The sequence below is a fragment of the Talpa europaea genome (genome assembly GCF_964194135.1).
Source record: "Talpa europaea genome assembly, chromosome: 6".
Classification (NCBI taxonomy): Eukaryota; Metazoa; Chordata; class Mammalia; order Eulipotyphla; family Talpidae; genus Talpa; species Talpa europaea.
Genome location: NC_140072.1, coordinates 88,570,955 through 88,591,957, shown reverse-complemented (window position 1 = coordinate 88,591,957; position 21,003 = coordinate 88,570,955). Strand labels below are relative to the sequence as shown.

General features: G+C 39.3%; 1 protein-coding gene across 1 annotated transcript in view; it reads left to right on the top strand.

Annotated features, from left to right (window-relative positions):
* KL (klotho) overlaps positions 1 to 18,288 on the top strand; it is a gene marked incomplete at its 3' end in the record, with an annotated part of 37,612 nt that extends 19,324 nt beyond the window's left edge. Inside the window, exons 2-5 of the mRNA XM_084235690.1 lie at positions 9,472 to 9,982; positions 10,684 to 10,952; positions 16,256 to 17,357; positions 17,951 to 18,288. Of these exons, the coding sequence (XP_084091816.1) occupies positions 9,472 to 9,982; positions 10,684 to 10,952; positions 16,256 to 17,357; positions 17,951 to 18,288 (2,220 nt within the window). The remainder of the gene's footprint in view (positions 1 to 9,471; positions 9,983 to 10,683; positions 10,953 to 16,255; positions 17,358 to 17,950) is intronic.
* Positions 18,289 to 21,003: the final 2,715 nt, after the last annotated feature.

Below are 21,003 nucleotides of genomic sequence, written 5' to 3'. Positions count from 1 at the left end.
ACTGTAGCGTCACTTTGGTAATTATAGTAAAAAATATTTACTGAAAAGATCCTGGCTGGCTGATGAACCACAGGATGCTCTTGCTGACCTTGTAAATTCATCTCTTATCTGAGTGCTTTATCATTTTGTCTCTTTTTTCCATCTAGGCTTATGTCTCCCTACAAGGTTCTCATTTTGTTGCTAATAGAAAAACAGAGATACAAAAACCAGGAATTGAAATGCCTCTTTGTCTCTGATAACATTGTGATTAATGGACTAGAGGGTTTCTAGTCACAAACTGGAGATTTTGTTAGCAATGTAGCATGGATGATTTGGAAGGAGTTTTTTTTAACAGTGATACTTAATATTACATAGAATGGTTTAACTGATGTTGATTACTTCTGTACAGATAAATTAATGAGGCAAGAAGCATAATCTTTGATTTATTGATATATTTACCCAAATGAGTTATGGACCATGTTTACTTCATTTGAATGAAGTTTGGTATGTTTTTTTTTTTTTAATCAGAGGAATAAGTCTTTTTATATAATCTACTTTGGAGAAATCCAAACAAATAATCATAATTCCAGAATTAAACCATGATTTAAAAATCTACTTGACCTTCATTTTGCCTAGCTGTGAAAACACGAGTTAATTCTTATAGAATCTCAGTGTTGATTATGTATGTATCAAGGAATTCTATATTTGCAAATGACCAGCACTAACTAAACAGGGTTTTAGGAAGTTAAACCATAACCTTCCTAGTTAAGGAAGAAAAGAGACTTTATTAGGAGGACATTAGAGTAACTAGCTCCAGGGACTTTATGAATTGGATGGGTAAGTAATTCTTACCCATCAAGAAGATAACCTTTCTCTCTCACTACACACACACACACACACACACACACATACACCTGTTTTCTTTACATCCCACTTCAGGGAGCCATAGAGGGTCTTTTCCCATGCCATCAACACTATACTCATTTCCTTTCACTCCAGAGAAAGGAGCGATCCAACTTTCAGCATCCAGCTATTCACATTTTAATCCATTTTGCAATGAATAATTTTGATCATGTGATTTTGGTCTTCACTATCTCAGAAATTTATGCTCAGCTATTATGCTTTATCAAATTCAAATAATATTACTAAAGATTTTCATATTCAGGTCTGATATTCTCTAAGGAAATAATATTTTCCAAAAGTCATAAACTATTAACCCTTTAATTAGACTGTATCACTATTTTTATATTGAGTAAATTATTATATTTATGCCTTTCATCAAAATTTCCATGCTTAGAAACAAGTATAAGTCAAATTCCATTATGGTCAATATTATAAAGGCTCTTAGCTTCCTGTCCCATCTATCTCAAACAATGCATGGTCTAGAAAAGAGATGTTAATTGTTTGACTTAATACATAGATCTGGTAGTTTTTGGCATATTTCCAAGTAGTCTGATGAAATGCAACTAGGTAAAAAATATTTCAAAGGAGAAAATTTAATCAATGAGGGGCCTCCCCTGGTGGCAGAGGCAGTTGAGTGCTGCACCGTGAAGCTGTCTGCAGCCTCTGCAGCACCAGTTTGATCCCCGCCTGCCAGTAAGGGTCCCACATAGCATGGCAGACCTCTCCTGTCACACCCGCTGCTCCCCTCAGCAGTGTATTTCATTAGTCTGCCTGTTCTGTTCCCTGCTCTGTCTCTGGTGAATCCTCTCACCCTCCCATGCATCTTGCCTGTACTCCAGTTCTTGTATAAATAAATAAATAAATCTTTTAAAAAAAAGAATTTAATCAATGAGACCATTCAGTCAAAAATAAATTCAAGTTACTAGATTTTCCAATATTAATAATTTTTGCTTTCCAGGAGTCTTTAAAGCATTTTAAATTATTCTTTTCAGAAATTATGAGGTTAAAATGTAAGAAACTGTTTGATGTTTGTGAAATTTGAAACAACTGAGATATGTAACAATAGATTAGTAAATCAATAAGTAATTTTTGAATGGTGAGGGATTAATTTAGTTGGAACAATCTGTGTTATCCATTCTTACACAGAAACTGTAAACATGACACGCAGAGCAAACATTATCAACTTAGATAATGCAGTAAATAATTTGCAGTAGAAAATTCTCCAAAGTTGAAAATCAATTTACATTTATAATGTTTAGGTTTTCTTCTTAGAAAAACAATGCATGTTCATTCCATAAGAGAAAATCAGAGAAGAAGAACATTAAAAATACCCATAGCCCTACTCAATAGGGACAAACAACTTTTATCTTCTTGGTACAGGTTCTTCAAAATCCTGTCCTATGTATGTTTATTTTACATATGTACATATGAGTCCATAAATTTGGTAATCATATACATGCTTATTTATAGTTAACTATAGTTATTAAAGTGGTTGACGATCATTTATAACTAATAGATGGTTTGCTCCATTTAACCATTCTGGGTTATTTCAACTAATTCTATTGTTGCCCCTTTATATTATTTCAACTAATCTAAAATTATAACTGACATGTAGTAGCTAGTCATTAAGTATTTAACTAAATGAATAAGTAAATGTACAGTAAAAAAATGAACAATCTTATCGTGTTGGATGTTTAGGCTCTTTTTATTCAACTCTTCTTGGTAATGTACTGTCTTGGTGAAGAGCTGCCAATTTTTAAAAATTATTTTAATCTTTTTTTTAAAGATTTATTTATTTATGCATACAAGAGCTGGGGTACAGGCCAGAGGTGTGTGTGGGGGGCGGTGAGAGGATTCACCAGAGACAGAGTGGGGAGCAGAGATTCACCATAGACAGAGAACAGGCAGACTGACTGAAATACACTGTTGGGAGCAGTGGGCAAGACAGGAGAGGTCTGCTGCGCCATGTGGGTAACTCCCTGGCCAGCCTGGGATTGAACTCGTGCTGCAGAGGCTGCAGGTAGCTTTACAGTGCTGTGCTTAACCCCTTGTGCCACCAGGGAGGCCCAGCTGCCAATTTTTGAAGAACTATGAAGAAGCAAAATATCTTCTCCAACTACAAATGCGGTGGGAGAGGAATGCCTAATTGCATCTAGAAAGTCAAACCAAGGGCAGAGGAGAATTAGGGTGACTTTGGAAGGATGAAGAATTTTTCAGTAACTGGGGAAATAGTACTAAGATTAATCAGGGCTTATTAGGGACAACTTCTAGAAATAAGCAAGTCTAAAACAGAAGGCATAGAGGGATAGAGATAATCGAAGAAAAGTAGAATAGTATTTCAGGATTGGCAGGTTGTCTTCTAGCTTGGATACAGTTATGGGTGAGGCGTCTTGAGAAATTGACCTGGTATAGAGAAAGAGCTGGATTGGGAATTGATAGATAATGCATTTAAGAAACTGTGTTACTGGTTCGTCCTGTTAATTTAAGATGCTGTAAGGATTAGTGCTTGAGCTAGAAATTCTACCTAATTGATTTGCCAAGAAGGTCATGTAAAAGCAAGTGAGCCCAGTCTCTGCCTATTTCCATATATTTGTCTGACTGGACTTGAGGAAGTGGATGTCAGGCCCTGGGCACAGCTTAGGACCTAGAGAACAGAGGCAGGTTCCAGGCAAATTTAAGGAACTGCACACAGAGACTAATGGTTATTTTTGTGGGTAAAAGTTGTAGGTGGCTATTTTGGAGCAATAATTTATGCATTTATCAGATGCTTGCTTTGTGTGAGTCTACATGAAATTCCTGTCTTAGCGAAATGCAGTTTATAATCTACAGACATGCTGATAGAAATAAGAGGATTAATTTGGTTTATAACAGGAACATTAAACTAGTCGGCATACTTGTGTAACAGTTTAAGGTATCAGTGACTTTTCAGAAGGAGCTTAGATATGTAATCATGATACTATTCTTGAAATATGGTAAAATTATGCCCCAAACAGCCCAACCATCCTGTGCTTTCTGAAATTTTTCTATTCTTTTAAGCTGGTGTAAAAGAGTGCACATTTATTTTAGAGCTAAGACATCTTGAGAGGTCTTCTTGGGTAAGGAGAAGACACAAATTTAAGCTATTTGAATCTTTTTTAAAGATTTATTTATTTATACAAGAACTGGGGTATAGGCCAGAGGCATGGGAGGGTGAGAGAATTCACCAGAGACAGAGTGGGGAACAGAACAGGCAGATTGACCAAAGTACACTGCTGAGGGGAGCAGCGGGCGAGACAGGAGAGGTCTGCCCCACCATGTGGGTATTTCTGTGACCAGCAGGGATCGAACTGGCACTGCAGAGGCTGTGGACAGCTTCACAGCACTGTGTTCAACCATGGATGGCTAGCTATTTGAATAATTTTTTGTTAAATGACTGAATTTCAGTTCCTTAATCATTTCAGTTCCTTAATCATTGGTCTCAGTAAATTTAATTCAGATTATTCATGGGATTAAATAAATCCTTTAGTAATAATTCCATTCCAATTTTAAAAAACAATCTAAGGAATGATAAGTGAAAAATGACCCACTCACTCAGTATTACTTCTGCAATATATTTTAATGATTGTTAATAGCATTCACCACTTCTCCAACTTTAGACTCCTACGCAATTGTTGACCAGGCATCTTCATTGAGATATCAAACCAATCATCTAAACAGAATCTGATTCCTTCTCTTCCCCAATCCATTACTTTTTTGCTTTCTCTGTTTTCTTGATTCTTTTATTTCCCTTGCAAGTCATTATGTAACATCTAGTTCGTCAGCCAGTTCTATTGATTCTGCATTCAGCCGTAGCCTAAACCTGCTTGGTCTCCCTGTCGCCTTTGGTCCAAACCAGCATCGTCTTTTACCTGACTATTGCAATAGTTCCTAATTGGTCTCCTCGTGCCCCTTTGCCCTCCTAGAATCTATTATCCATATGGCATTTGGTCATCTTTTAAAAATCACTATCAATTTATGTTACTACCACTTGAATCATAAATGTACATGGACAGTCACAACTCAAAGCGCTTTCAAGTCTGACTTAATTCATCCTAAAAAGGATGTGAACATAGGAGCTATTGATATCCCTGTTTTACAGATGAAGAAGCAAGAGACACAAAGATTTAAATTGTGTGTCCAAGGTCACACAACTAATAAGAAGGTATGTTAGAACAACCTGACCAAGTCCATGTTCTTAATTGTTATTTTCATCCATCTAGTAACCTTCTGTTACATTTACAATTGAATCCTCAATAAGTTTTATCAATGTGGGCCAGTGTGGTCCCAGCCTGTCATAGGTCAGACTTCTCCAGAAGCCAGTCTTGAATCAGGCAATGCAGTACTCCTAAGGAAAATCAATAAGGGTTTGGGAGCATAACTAGGGAAGGGAATCTGGTAAGCAAGCTGCCATCTCAACCTCACCCCCTCGGGGAGCTCTGGAGAATGAGTTATCTCTGAGTTCTCATCCTCAAGCTGACTTCTTAAGTCCCACCTCAGTCATCAGTGGCAACTGCCCACTAGGTTTGGGGTGGGGTGGGGGTTAAATACCTGTGTCTGATCTTCTGTCCTAGGAGGTGCCCTCTTTGCTTTCTTTATGGCTTTCTCTCCAACCTGTCACCTTCCTTCCTGGCCCACAGATCTTCCTTTATTCTTGCCCACTCTTCTGTGCCTAAATGCTTTCCCCTCTCCAGCTCTTACTTACCATCCTTCATTTTTCCTCTCCTCAAACAATATCTCGTCAAAGAAGCCTTTGTGTCCAAACTGTACTCCTCCTTGCTAATCAGTCATCTTCTCCCATCTTACTCTGATTTCATTCATTTGTTATCTCTTTCTTCGAAGATATGGATAAAATTAATAATGATTGAAATATGGCCCAGAAATAACACCAAGTGGGTCATTTTTTGCTGACATTCTTTAGATTTTTTAAAAATTGAAAAGGAATTATTATTAGAGGATTAATTTAATCTTACAAATAATTATGTAAGCTCAATGAGAACAGAATCTTATTTTGAATCCTATTGATTACTAAGAACTTAGAAAAGCACCTATGACAGCATTTATTTAATGAATGAATGAGTGAATGGATGAATGAATGCATGGATCAATGAATAAGTTAGTATTGATTCTTTTAGTTAAAAGCTAAAAGACTGCTTTTTTAAAAGGTAACAAATTACTATTGTAGTTTCAGAAATGAATTCGTGTTTTAGAGAAAACCAATTTTCTCTTGCTACATCAATCCTAGGTTATTATATTTCTGTCTATGAAATAGCATTGCCTGTGACTAAGGCATTAACACTCTGTCATCAGTCTTCATTCACTCCTTATCTATCTATCTATCTATCTATCTATCTATCTATCTATCTATCTATCTATCTATCTGCCTGCCTGCCTGCCTATCTATCTATATTATCTATCTAGTGGTGAGAATGGTTACATTTATTTTGAAGTATTTCATTCTTTTTGAATCATAAATAGGGTTGTTTTCTCCATTTCCTTTCTGGACAGTTCACAGCTATTGTATATCTGCAGTATAGGATGTAAGAGAAACAGAAACAATAAACTATATGTAAATATGTAGAAAGAGACTTATCATGAGGGTTTGACTCATGTGGCTATGGAGTCTTTCCATAGAGAAAGTTCCCCAATCTACCATCTCTAAGCTGGAGGTCCAGGAAAGCTAATGGTGTAATTTCAGTCAGGTTGACACTTAAAATTAACCACCGTACTTTTCAATGCCGCAACTTATACTTCTCTAAAATAATCAACTACTTGATAGACACTTTCATTTGCATCATAGAATTTATTTTTTAATTTTTATTATTTTTTAAAGATTTATTTATTTATGTGTACAAGAACTGGAGTATAGGCCAGAGGTGTGGGGGTGAGAGGATTCACCAGAGACAGAGTGGGGAGCAGAACAGGCAGATCTACTGAAATACACTGCTGAGGGGAGCAGCAGGAGAGACAGGAGAGGTCTGCTGTGCTATGTGGGTAGCGCTCTGGCCAGCCGGGGGATCAAACTTATGCTGCAGTGCCTGTGGATAGCTTTACAATGCTGCGACTTAACCCCTTGTGCCACCAGGGAGGCCCTGCATCATAGAATTTAATCCTCACAATGTCCCTGTAAGAGTATAAACACTATTCTCATTAGCACAGAGGAGAAACTGAAACTAATACCTGTAATACTTAGAGGATCCAACCCTAATTCTCTTCTAATCCAAACTCCAGGTTGAATCACTACATCCCATTGTTACTCTGGAATGAAATCCTCAGTGGGTAGTGTTTTCCTTGTTGGTAATGTTTCCCTTACTTGTGAAGTTCTTCCTTTTTGGACTCTTCATCCTTTAGGAACAGAAAGAGTAAGCATGCATGGAGATCCTGCTGTATGCAAACATAGGTGTTTTACGTAAATTATCTCATTTAGTCCTTGCAACAGCCCTGTGAGAGATACAGGCGAGTTAGTGTACCTACCCAGGTTAAGTCATGTGAGCAAAGGCATACAATCAAGAGTGAGCAGGGAGACCTCTCTGGTGGTGTCAGGGTTAAGTCTCAGCCCTATCACCGCTATGGCCTGAGTTCCATCCCAGGCCAGGCCTGCACAAGGTGAAGCAGACCTCCCCTGTCTTGCCTGCTGCTCCCCTTACCAGTGTATTTTGGTAAATCCACCTGTTCTGCTCCCCACTGTTTCTGGTAAATCCTCTCGCAACCTGAACTTCTTACACGCAAAGTTAAAAAAAATAAAAGTGAGCAGGGATTTTGTCTGGCATCAAAGGCCTTGTGCACACTTCAGTAAGACCCACGTCATTCTTTTCCTCACCAAACCTCCTCTGAGCCTTGCTGAAGGACTCAAGGTTAGAAGCATGGTCTGTAATTTCAGACAATTTTATTGTCTGAGTTTCAGCAAATACACACAGAATTAGGAAGCTCTTAGACTGCCTTCATTCCTGACTGACCCCTTCCCTGCTCCCCACATCATCACACTTGTTCTAAACCTCAGTTGGGGCAAATTAGGAAAGTCTCCTGGTCCAAGGTCCCAACAACCTAGACTATAGTCTAGGTTGACTGTACCCTTTCTTTTTTCTTTAACTGTTAAATGAGAGACTTTTTGTCATGGGGGAAGGAAGGGTGAGTGGTGGAGGTGAGAAAGAAAGAAAAGGGTGGAGAATGCTGGCAGCAACATAACATAGGTTCCAGCTTCTTGGATTGCATGGGCAAATGCCACTGTCCTTTTAATCAGCATTTTATTCTCCATTTCCTTCTTGGCATATAAAGAGCTGCTTCAGGTCATCACAAAACACATTTAGTGAAATGGTGTTTCTGAAGTAGATAAAATCTGAAATAGATATTTACTAAGAAGTTAAAAATGAAAGTTAGACATAAACTATTTTATTTTATTGAAATGTTTGGCTGAACTTACAAGAATGGTGATGAGGCCATTCTTGGATGCCTGCACTGAAATAAACCACAAGAATATTTAAGAAAAATGGAGAGGATATTTGGCATATGAGGGAAAAAGCCAAGGGAATGGAATGAAAATTGGCATCATCATGTTGGATACTATGAGTCAAACAGAATTAGAAATTTTTCAATAAGGACGTGTTAGGGTGTAAAAGATTGATAAAATCTTGAATTGGTACAAAAATAGGAAGAGTAAATCTAGGAATTCAAAGGTAAAGAGAAACTTAATCAAATAGGAGAGAATAATACCATAATCCTCAGTATTCTTTGTAAATAAAAAGGAAATTAATGAAAGTAAGAAAAGTCAAGAAAATTTTATGGGAGGATAGAGTTAGTTTTATGGAAACATCACATTGCCATAGGAAACTTTCAGCTCAGTACTAACTGTGGACATCTGATCTCATCAAAGTTCTATTTAGGTGGTTTTTATTATTATTATTATGTTTTGCTTTTGGCTGCACCATGGGGCCTGTGGGAAGCCAGCACTATCCAACAGTTCTGGAGGGTGGGTCAAGGTTAGATATTGCAGTTGGTCTCTTAATTTATTGTGCTCATTCTTAGGGAGGAAAAAGATAAAAGATTGTAAGAAGAACATGTGTTAGAATTTTAGCTATGAAAGATGAATACAAAATATTAAATTGATTCCAACAATTTGAGTCAATTTGAAAACTCCCAGTCTCTTAGGATAAAAGAAATATATGATAATCCTATTTAGAAATTCCTGGTGTGATCACAGATGCAGGACTGGTTCTTTATACAAAGCCCATTAATTAAAAAGCACATAATCCAAAGTCAATTAAGGAGTAAGATATTATAAGCAAATTCTTATTTCATTAATTTTCAAAGTGTGAATAATAATTACACATTCAGCACAAGTAATTCATATTTTTCCACTGGCTCCTGAAAAACTATGGAAATAATTCCAGTCATAGTAGCAGTTCACTGGGGGCTGAGCTACCTCTGAAACAATTCATAGGTTCCAGGTGATTTTCACATTGTAGGGTTAGTTATTAGATGAGATTTTGATGAGAAACAGATACAACTAGAGCTGGAGATTCATTCAATTTCTCTTTGTAATAAGAAATAAGCTCACCATGGTTTTTCTTTTTATAGGCTCATGCCAAAATCTGGCATCTCTACAATACTTCCTTCCGTCCAACTCAAGGAGGCCAAGTGTCCATTGCCCTAAGTTCTCACTGGATCACTCCTCGGAGAATGACAGACCATAGCATCAAAGAATGCCAAAAATCTCTTGATTTCGTATTAGGATGGTTTGCCAAACCCATATTTATTGATGGTGACTATCCTGAGAGCATGAAGAACAATCTTTCATCTCTTCTGCCTGATTTCACAGAATCTGAGAAAAAGTTCATCAAAGGAACAGCTGACTTTTTTGCTCTTTCCTTTGGACCAACCTTGAGCTTTCAACTATTGGACCCTCACATGAAGTTCCGCCAATTAGAATCCCCCAGTCTGAGACAACTCCTTTCCTGGATTGACCTTGAATATAATCACCCTCAAATATTTATTGTAGAAAATGGCTGGTTTGTTTCAGGGACCACCAAGAGAGATGATGCCAAATATATGTATTACCTCAAAAAGTTCATAATGGAAACCTTAAAAGGTAGGGTTGTGGATAAAATTCTAATTTCCTGCCAAAATGTACTGGAAAAACAATCTTTAAGATGATCTGCAATAAACTATAAGAACTTATATTTTTAAATCATAATAGAGAAATCAATTTTTGGCATAGTAGGAATGCATTTGCATAACACTTGGAGCCTTGAGGAATTCAAATCATTTTTCAAAACTCATTTTATAAATGAGAAACAAGATTATATTGTACAAAATTACTTGACTTTCAGAGTTATTACTCTAGATTTTTAGATTATATGAACTATTAAATAAATCCCTGGATACCTCTCTCTTCCTACATTTTTTTTAATTATATAACATAACTTTTAAAGAAATACCAATTTTCTGGAGAAAATGGTAGGCAGTTCCTGCTTTTAAAGACTTAATTCATTCATTGCATTAGGGACAATGACAATGCTAGGTATTTAGGATAGAAAGTAGAACTGGGCATCTTCCCAGATCTGAAGACCCCGCACTGGAAGGAAATCCAAATAAAAGCATTTTAGATAAGTCTATTTGTGAAGACATTTATTTGTAGAGTTATCAGTTAAAAAGTTTGCGGTTTTCCCAAACAATAAGCATTATACTGAACTTATTTTGTTAAGTTGAAAACCCTTCCAATGCCCTTGAATTATAAGGTGAGTGTGTGGCAAATGGTCACACTACTCTTGTTTTATTTTCCCTTTGCAGCCATCAAGTTAGATGGTGTGGATGTCATTGGGTACACTGCATGGTCCCTCATGGATGGCTTCGAGTGGCACAGAGGCTATAGCATCAGACGTGGACTCTTCTATGTTGACTTTCTAAGCCAAGATAAGAAGCTGTTGCCGAAGTCTTCAGCCTTGTTCTACCAAAAGCTGATAGAGAAAAACGGCTTCCCTCCTTTACCTGAAAATCAACCCCTAAATGGGACATTTCCCTGTGACTTTGCTTGGGGAATTGTTGACAACTACATTCAAGTAAGTCAGCTGACAAATCCAATCAGCAGTCTCACCAAGTCCTATCACTAGTAAGTAGTGCTTCCTTATTAGGCTGGTTGTCATGACATACTGTCAGTTCTTCAGGCCAGACATGGCTCCCTAATGAGCACATCAAGGCCAGAATTTTGAACACTCCTCCCTTTTCTCCATTTTAGCTTTATCTTGCGCTTGTTCTTAAAGGGGAACAAATTTAAAACATATAAATATTTAAGATCTGGCAAGATAATAAAGTGATAAAATACTCTCTTTTAATGCAGTGGTTTTCATACTTTTTAAAAACAGTTGAGTTCCTCCTTAAACAAAATATATCAGAATAGTCCACATTACCTGACACGTCAGTGGAGCTGCTGAGATTGAGGCAGGAACATTAGGCAGTGTCCTCCTGAGGCACAATTGGATTCTCCAAACTTGCAGAAAACCCTGGAAAATGAAAATTCTTGTTCTAATGATTCACTGATCGAAATGCCATTTCTAGCAATAGTCATCAAAATGATATGGAAGGTCTTCAAAATGATCAATTACAATTTACTGAGGATGTACTATGTAGTTAGCCTTCAATATTATATTTAATTTTCCTAATTTTAAAGGATTTTTTTCTAGATAGAGTTTGACGGAACACAGTGATGAGCACTTATTGGATATCCAGTATGTACAAACCCTTGTGTTAATTGCTGGGGTTGCTAGATCAAGGGGGACACATGCTGAGAAGAGTGTGACCCCGGCTTTCAAAGGACTCTACTGAGGGAAAATGATGGATACACAAGTAAAATAACTGAGTGAACACAACATGGTGGGAAGCGAACTGATCAGCCACAAGGGGTTGCTAAACAGTCTGAACAAAACTAGCGACCAAGATCAGTGTCCACAGACAAGCAGTGGGATTTAATATGTTGGGTGGTGCTTCTAGTGAATTCTTTGTCTTTGCAGGGGAGGAAAATTTTCTCTTCTGTGCCCTTCTGAGTCCTTATCTGAGATCCTTAAGATGGAAGATAGTAAAAAGAGAAAACAAACTAAAGATTAACATGCATACTTTATGTACACATGAAACATACTCAGGGAAAAATGAGTAACTCCCTGAGGTGACTTAGAATTGAGGTTTAAGTACCATCTTAATAGGGAACAAAGAGGAGACTTATGGACCTTGAGGAGGGAGAGTAAATTATTTTTAGCAAAGATGAAGGAATCTGAAGAGATGGAAGGTGTGATAGTTTGTGACAAACTTTGTGCATGATGCTGACTTTTAGTCTTGCCTCCTGTGACAAAGGTCAATCTTCCAGAGTTGATGAAGCTCCCTGAGAGAGGGTTACTAATGAGTTCCTTTTGGATGACCTGTCTTTAGGCAGATGAAATCTTTATCTAAACTGTCTTTAGTTTAGATAAAATCTTTCCCGGTATTTTCGGTATTTTAAAATGCCTGCAATTCAAAATAACCAGTACACTGACGGACACAGAGTGTTTTGGGGTGGCATGTCTTGAGCAAGTCATATTCTGGGGTCCCATCTTCTGTTACCCTTCAGTTCAAAAGAAATATTTGGAAGAATGCTAATATCTGAGGAAAGTTTCTTGTAAAAAATAAATTGAAATCTTTTATTATAAGAAAACTGATCAATACTATGCTTAATAATTATTTTGCTGGGTTGTATTCTTGTCTTTTTGAGAACATTGGTTAGTTTTAGGGCAGCCTCAGACTTCAACCCCTTCCTTAACATTTAAAAAGCAACTGAGAAACATTTGTCAGCAATGCTAACTGAGCACAGTAGCGAGTACTTAGTTCCCCCTGCTCGGTTTGGGATGTTCCTCCTTCCTCTGTCTCTCCTCTCTCAGCCCCTGTGATCTGGAACCTTCCTATCCTAACTTTTCTCCTGCAAGTGAGATACACAGTGGGGTTCAAGTAGGATCCAAAGGGGCAGAAGCAGTGTTGATGGGGGAGAAAGAGAAGGAAAAGCGCCAAGGAGGAGGATGGCTTCTGTGGTCTCTCCACTGTCCACTGAGTATCATTGGGGATGGGACAGTGGTCTCTGGTCCTTGTTCTATTGCTTGACTTTTTGTGATGCCTGCTCCCTGCTGGCCTGGGCTCCCTCATCATTGAGGCTCCACACTCTGCCCTGATAGTTGATAGCAGCCGAGCCTGGAGGGTAGCTCCAGTTCAATCCTTTGTGAAGAGACGTCTCCTCTGGCATCTCTGTGCACAGTGTGAACTCAGCGATGAACAGGGATGTTGGAGGGGTCCTCTCACTCTTGCTCTGGCCCCCCCATCCAAGATGGTGTTTGCCTTAAGAATGGGAAGTAGTGAGAAAATTTTAAGAGTATATCCTATTCCTAGAGAGAGAAAAGAAACTCTACTCAAATACAACAAGTATGACAGTGAAGAGGAAGGGAGGGGAGAGAGAATTCTACTTTCTACTCCTTAGAAGCAATCTGTTCAGAATTTGAACCAATATCAGCCAGCCACTCATGAGCCCTGGATATTTTCTTTAAGGTCTTGCCATCCTTTTGCCTCATCAGCTTTGGGGTGCTTATTCTACTACTTCTCCAGTCCCTGCCTATGCAGAATCAGCCAAACACAAAATTCAGTCACTCCCAAACCCATGGTGAACTTCTCTGCAAACTCTCTACTGTGAAATGCCTGCAATAATTATTTTATTCCTTCTGCTGTTCACCTTGAACTCTGTATTATTTTGGCATTGCCCTTCCCAAACAAACCTCTTATTAATAAAAAAATAAAGCAAACTTTTCATTAGCTCAGTTTTGGGCAAAGTGCGTGTGTGCTTTAATTTAGGAACTGTAGTCTATATTTTAAAGATATTATGTTAAAATGCTGACAAGTGATTTTTTAAAGCATTTAACTTTGTCTTTCCCCTCCTGGCTAGTGTTTCAAACTCCTTGTGTTAATGAGGCATGCATGTCAACTCAAAAACTTGAAAAATGATATCCCATTAAGCATACCAGCTGTCTGGCGTATGATGTTAGGCTTATTCACATGAGTTATCACTGAATTTGGACACTGGATCCCAGGTAACCCATTGTTCTCTCATAACCACTAATGCAGATACTGACTATGGTGGAGAAACTACCTGTACTGAGGCCATACAGCTTCTTTAGTGCTAGTTTCTGTAATATACCAAATACATACTTTATACCATTCCTTCTGAGAGGTGCAACTTTATAATTTCATTTTTTTTTAATAGAGGCATGCTTTTATTTATTTGTTTGCTGGTTTGTTTGTTTTGTTTATACATGCACTGGGTACAGTCAGAAGCGCGGGAGGGTGAGAGAATTCACCAGAGCCAGAGAGAGGAGCAGAGCAGGCAGAAGGACCGAAGTACACTGCTGAGGGGAGCAGCGGGCGGCAGGAGAGGTCTGCGTGCCATGTGGGACCCTCCTCCAGTGGCCGGGGAGCAGCCGGGGATCGAACCGGCGCCGCAGAGGCTGCGGGCAGCTTCGCAACCCAGCGCTCAACCGCTGCGCCACCGGGGAGGCCCTATAATTTCATTTTTTTTTTTTTAAGATTTATTTATTTATTTATACAAGCACTGGGTATAGTCAGAAGCACAGGAGGGTGAGAGAATTCACCAGAGCCAGAGCGGGGAGCAGAACAGGCAGAAGGACCGAAGTACACTGCTGAGGGGAGCAGCGGGCGCCAGGAGAGGTCTGCGCGCCATGTGGGACCCTCCTCCGGTGGCCGGGGAGCAGCCGGGGATCGAACCGGCGCTGCGGAGGCTGCGGGCAGCTTCGCAACCCAGCTCTCAACCGCTGCGCCACCAGGGGAGGCCCCTATAATTTCATTTTTAATTGAGAAAAGGTCAGCAAATTAATGGAAGTTACATAGAAACTTGCCAAGCATTCATTCCTAACTATTCTATATTTAGAAACAGATGTCTTTTCAAAAAATTATTTCATCTCTCATTTATTTTCAGATGCACAGAATAAAAGCTGATGTTTTGAAAGAATTATGGGAGAAAAGTTATGAATTTAGTCCTCCCAACACTCCATAAAAGTAATCCAGACAAATCTTTCGTGTTATGAACACGTTCACTTCAAAAGAGCATGCAAACATTTTTTTTCTTGCAGAACTGAGGAAACTTGATTTGTGGTGCATCACAGTGGAAAAATACTTCTGACCGCATTCCCACAGTATTAAGGGAAATGCATGTGTGGGTGATCTACCAGGGACACTTCTCCAGAAAAAGCAATTTTTCTCTGACAGGCTGGCTTTTATTGCTTTCCTTTATAAACATAGCACTGACCCCTCCAGAGAAACAGACGTTCATTTGCAACAGGCCCATAAAATACAACAAAACCTCTGCTAGAAAGTAAAAACTAGACTTCGTTTTACTCCTGCTCTTATCGAGGGGGTCACACCAAGGAACCTGTTCTAATGGGTTATATTTGAGGAGAAAACTGGAGGCTGGGGGGAAGGGAGATTTTTAATTTTCATTCCCTCAAGGGTTACATATGGTAGGAGGAATTTGTGATTTTGATTTTAGAATTTGTCTATTCTTCCTAAACACCTATTTTCATTTTGGAAGCTTATATATCGGATGATTGAGAACCATTATCATTATAATCACCACAGAAAAATAATTAGGAAAAATTTTAAGTATGTTTAAAAAATCCAATTATTAGTGAATGAAAATATGTTTTTTATTTCCATATTCTCTAACACTTTCTACCATCAAATTGAGGTTTTTAAATTCTGTCACTGGCTCTAAAGCCAAAACATGGTAACAGTTTTATGTGCATAATATTTAGTACCTTCTCTTCCTAGAAAAAAAAAACCTCAATTTGGAGTGTGCTTTTAAGAAGCACACTTGGATTTTAAACATCACTTCATTTTTTTATTCTATTTCACTCAGTTTTTAAGCTTTATCTTTTGTGTCTCGCTTTTTTTTTTAACCAGAAAGTTTTATACTATTAGTGATTTCTTACATTTGAAGAAAATTACGCCCCTAAGTACTCTGCTTGCACAAAAGAGAAACGTGTGTGAGAAGCAATAAAGTCTGTCATCTGAAGTGACCAAAAGAATTCAGAATTTTTTTTTTTTTAAACATTAAAGGGGCAGTCCAAGGGTTAGAGAAACTATGGGTAAAACATATGTGCATAAACCAAAATAGAATGTTTCCTTCTTCAGGGACCTAGTATTTGTGAAAAGTAGTTTAAGATTTCAGTGAGAAAGCATTCTCTGATTGCTCATCTGGCTCCCCAGTATTTTTGAACAAACTGCACTGGATAGCTTTCCCCGGGCAATCAGGTGAAATTCTGGCTTGCTCTCTCCTCCCCAGGTCGACACCACCCTGTCTCAGTTTACCGATCCGAACATTTACCTGTGGGATGTCCACCACAGCAAGCGGCTCATTAAAGTAGATGGGGTCGTGACCAAAAAGAGGAAATCCTACTGCGTGGACTTCGCCGCCATCCGGCCCCAGATCGCCCTACTCCAGGACATGCACGTGACGCATCTTCACTTCTCGCTGGACTGGGCGTTGATCCTCCCGCGGGGCAACCAGTCCCACGTGAACCGCACGGTCCTGTACTACTACCGCTGCGTGGTCAGTGAGCTCGTGCGCGCCAACATCACCCCGGTGGTGGCCCTGTGGCGCCCCGCGGGCCTGCATCAAGGGCTGCCGCGGCCGCTGGCCAAGCACGGCGCCTGGGAGAACCCGCACACCGCGCTGGCCTTTGCGGAGTACGCCAGGCTGTGCTTCAACGACCTCGGCCACCACGTCAAGTTTTGGATCACGATGAGCGAGCCCTACACAAGGAACATGACATACACGGCGGGGCACAATCTCCTGAAGGCGCATGCTTTGGCTTGGCGTGTGTATGACGAGGAATTTAGACCTTTTCAGAAAGGTAAAATTTCCATAGCCTTGCAGGCTGACTGGATAGAACCCGCCTGCCCTTTCTCCCCAAAAGACAAAGAAGTGGCAGAGAGAGTTTTGGAATTTGACATTGGCTGGCTGGCTGAGCCCATTTTTGGCTCTGGAGATTATCCACCAGTGATGAGGGAGTGGCTGAACCAAAGAAACAATTTCCTTCTACCTTATTTCACTGAAGATGATAAGAAGCTAATCCAGGGTTCCTTTGACTTTTTGGCTTTCAGCCATTACACCACCATCTTGGTAGACTGGGAGAAAGAGGATCCAGTAAAATACAATGACTACCTGGAGGTGCAAGAAATGACGGACATCACCTGGCTCAACTCTCCCAGTCAAGTGGCTGTAGTGCCCTGGGGGTTACGCAAAGTCCTGAACTGGCTCAAATTCAAGTATGGAGACCTCCCCATGTATATCATATCCAATGGCATTGATGATGACCTGCATGCTGCTCAAGATAAGCTGAGGGTGTATTATATGCAGAATTATGTAAATGAAGCTTTAAAAGGTAAGGAGCCCCTGGAAGAGCAGTCTCTTGAAAGTTCGTATTGCTCGAAAGCATGATACCTGACAGAAATCCTCAAACATAAACACACACTGTCATCCTAACAGCTAAGTGCTGTGCATTCCTTGTCACACTGAAAAAGTCCAGGAGAGAGCACATATCTTCCCAAAGATAAAGGACTTTAGCTATCAGTGGGAGAGGGGAAATTCTTAGCACCTACTCAGTCAGGATCTATAAGCACCTACTCAGGATCTATAAGCACGGACTCAGTCTTTCTTCCAGATAGCTTCACAACACTTAACCTCTTCATATACTTGAAGATTTAATCCAAGAACATCACAGTAGTTTTAATTATAGGAAAGTGATTGTTACAGGTATATCAAGACAGGCGATTGATTGCTACAGGATATCAATACAATTTTTGTCTTGATATTTGCCTCTTTATCTTTGCATAAAGGAAGCCGTTTTTGATTAATTAAGTTGAAGTTTTATTAAATGGTATTGAAATTTCTTTCCAATGCAGCAAAGCTATGTAAAAGTAAAGGGTTATTTGCAAAATGTTTCAACAACTATTCTCTTGTTCTTTTATTTTATAGCCTACATATTGGATGGTATCAATCTTTGTGGATACTTTGCTTATTCATTTAGTGATCGCACAGCTCCGAAGTTTGGCCTCTATCGTTATGCTGCAAATCAGTTTGAGCCCAAACCTTCCATGAAATACTACAGGAAAATGATTGATAACAACGGCTTCCCAGGCCCTGGAACTCTGGGAAGATTTTGTCCAGAAGAATTCACCCTGTGCACAGAGTGCAGTTTTTTCCACACCAGAAAGTCTTTGTTGGTTTTCATTGCTTTTCTAATTTTCGCTTTTATTATTTCTCTTTCCCTTATTTTTTACTACTCTAAGAAAGGTAGAAGAAGTTACAAATAGTCTTTAATATTTTCCTATTCTTCTATTTTGAAATAGTTACCTGCATATATCTGATGAACCATTGCACTTCTTGGTGTTGTGAAAACTATAGATTTCATTTATCTGACTTTTGTGGTACATGACAGTGATTTTGAAATGAGCACAGGTAGTTGTAAAATACTGAAAAATATGCTTAGCACCTGGATTTGTCCTTTTTGGCAATTAAAGTGACTATCATTTCTGCACATTCTGTAACAAAAACATGAGAAATTAGAAACCATACTAATGCAACACTTTTACCGAAATTGAATGACAAGGTCAGGAATATTTTTCTTTGTGCTTACTACTAAAAGCAAAGTTTATTTTGAAAGGAATAATTGTAAATATTAGAATAAAAAGTTAAGTCCCAAACAATCATCTCTCAATAGCCATGATAAGACCAAATGACCATGCTCTGTCAAACCAAATTTCTCTTGAGAAGGAAAATGGCAAAATATAGAAGAGATGACAAAGGCCCCATGCTGGAATGTTCTTTTGATTGTATAAGCAATGTTTCTGCCCTATGCTGCTAATAATAATTTTATTATCTGGTTAATGATATACTTAGCTGAGTAAATGACAGAACTTTATATATTTATTTCAAGTTTAGTAATGTTTATTTATTTTTTGGACAATATATGATTTCTCCACTCTGGTGTGGTCACTGCAGTTCTCCTACCATCCAAGCACCCAGAGTCCATCACCATATTCCTTTGTCCTCTTCCCCCCACCCCTTGCCCCCACCATTGTCCCTTCTCTGCCACCTCACCCCATCCCCCATATCTCACGGGCATCTCATATCTATGGTTAGATTTCAAGGTTTGTTTTGCCTGATCCTTTGTTGTTGTTTTTTTTTTTTTCCTGTGTTCCACATATAAGTGAAACCATCTGATATTTATCTTTTTTCATTCTGACTTATTTCACTCAGCATAACCCCTTTTTGGACTCTTTGTAGCTTTACTATTATGTGTGTTAAAGATTTCCTTTTACTTAGGTAGCTTTCTGTATTTCTGTGTTCATTTCCTTCTTCAAGCTTGAGAACTTTTTCCTTCTTCAAGCTTGAGAACTTCACAAGGGGTGAAGACGCAACCTATGAAGCTATCCGCAGCCACTGCAGCACAAGTTTGATCCCCTGCCAGGAAGTTACCCATATGGCGCAACAAGATCTCTCCACTTGCTTGCTGCTCCCCTCAGCAGTGTATTTCAGTCAATCTGCCTGTTTTGTTCCCCACTCTGTCTCTGGTGAATCCTCTCACCCCCTGCATCTCTTGCCTATACCCCAGTTCTTGTATGCATGAATAAATAAATCTTTAAAAAATATAATTTCCTTAAATAGTTTTCAACTCTTTCTCTCTTTTTTGGGGTTCCTTGTATTTCCACATAGTGTCAGATAATTCTCCAAGTGTTTCTTTATTCTTTTTTTCTCTATAGCTCTGTTTCTCTTTCCATCTTGGTTCTTTTCATATCTGCATCTTTAAGGTTACGGATTTGTTGCTCCATTTGGTCTATTCTACTTTCATGACTTTTTCCAGAATTCTTTACCTCCTCTATTGATTTTTTTATATTCTGCAGTTCCATCATTTTTTAAAAGATGTATTTATTTATGCATACGAGAACTAGGATACAGGCCAGAGGTGTTGGGGGGATGTGGGTGAGAGGATTCACCAGAGACAGAGTGGGAAACAGAACAGGCAGATCTACTGAAATACACTGCTGAGAGGAGCAGCAGGTGAGACAGGAGAGTTCTGCTGCACCATGTGGGTAGCTCTCTGGCCAGCCGGGGGATCAAACTTACACTGCAAAGGCCACGGATTGCTTCACAGTGCTGTGATTAACCCCTTATGCCACCGGGGAGGCCCCCATCATTTTATTATTTAGAGATTCAATCTCAATGTTCTGTTCTTTATGTTTCTATAGCTTCCTTTTCCTTTTTGAGTTTTCTCAAATCGCTGATCTGGTTTTTTTTTTTTTTTTTTTTTGGAGGTGGGTTCTTATTCTAATTCTTCCTGTATTTCTTTGATTTTCTTTATTATGACAGTTTTGAATTCTTTATCTTATAGAAAGCAAAGCTCTTCCATGTCTGTATTGTTGGGTTCTGGAAATGGTTTTCTTTCTGTGGTGTATTTTTCTTTCTCCCCTGTGTTTGCTTTTGGGCTTGCTCTGTTGCTGATAGGGCTTTTTTGGATGTGGATCTTCCTCTCCCACTATCCTGGGTGTTTACCAGGTGGTAGGTACAGTAGCGGGGGCGTTACTGAGAGCACATCTGGTCATGCAGTACATTGGTAGTCCTGGTTGGGGTGGCTGGGGTCAGTGGGCAGGACCTCTGAGACATCCCCTCCTCTCCCAAGTCTGTGTGTGACACATGGTGGCAGTTCTGGTTATCTGGGTGAGCAGCTGCTGGGGTCTCATGGGAGATTGTGAGGCCACTGGTCACTCCAACTTACTCCTTAACATGGGCCTAGGGTCTCACCAGTCAGTGTAAGTGCTAGAGAGGTAGGGATCTTGTCGGAGATACGAGGCCTCTGAGGGTCCAGGCAAGTGCTTGGAGAAGACCCACAGGAGGCTGTGAGATCTCCACAGGTCTAGACTGGAACTGGAAAGTCGAGAGGTCTCTGCTGATCTGGATGCCAATGTGACTTTCAAGACCCTATCTAAATCCTTGGTGTCATTGCACCCTTTTGAGGTCTGCTCATGGGG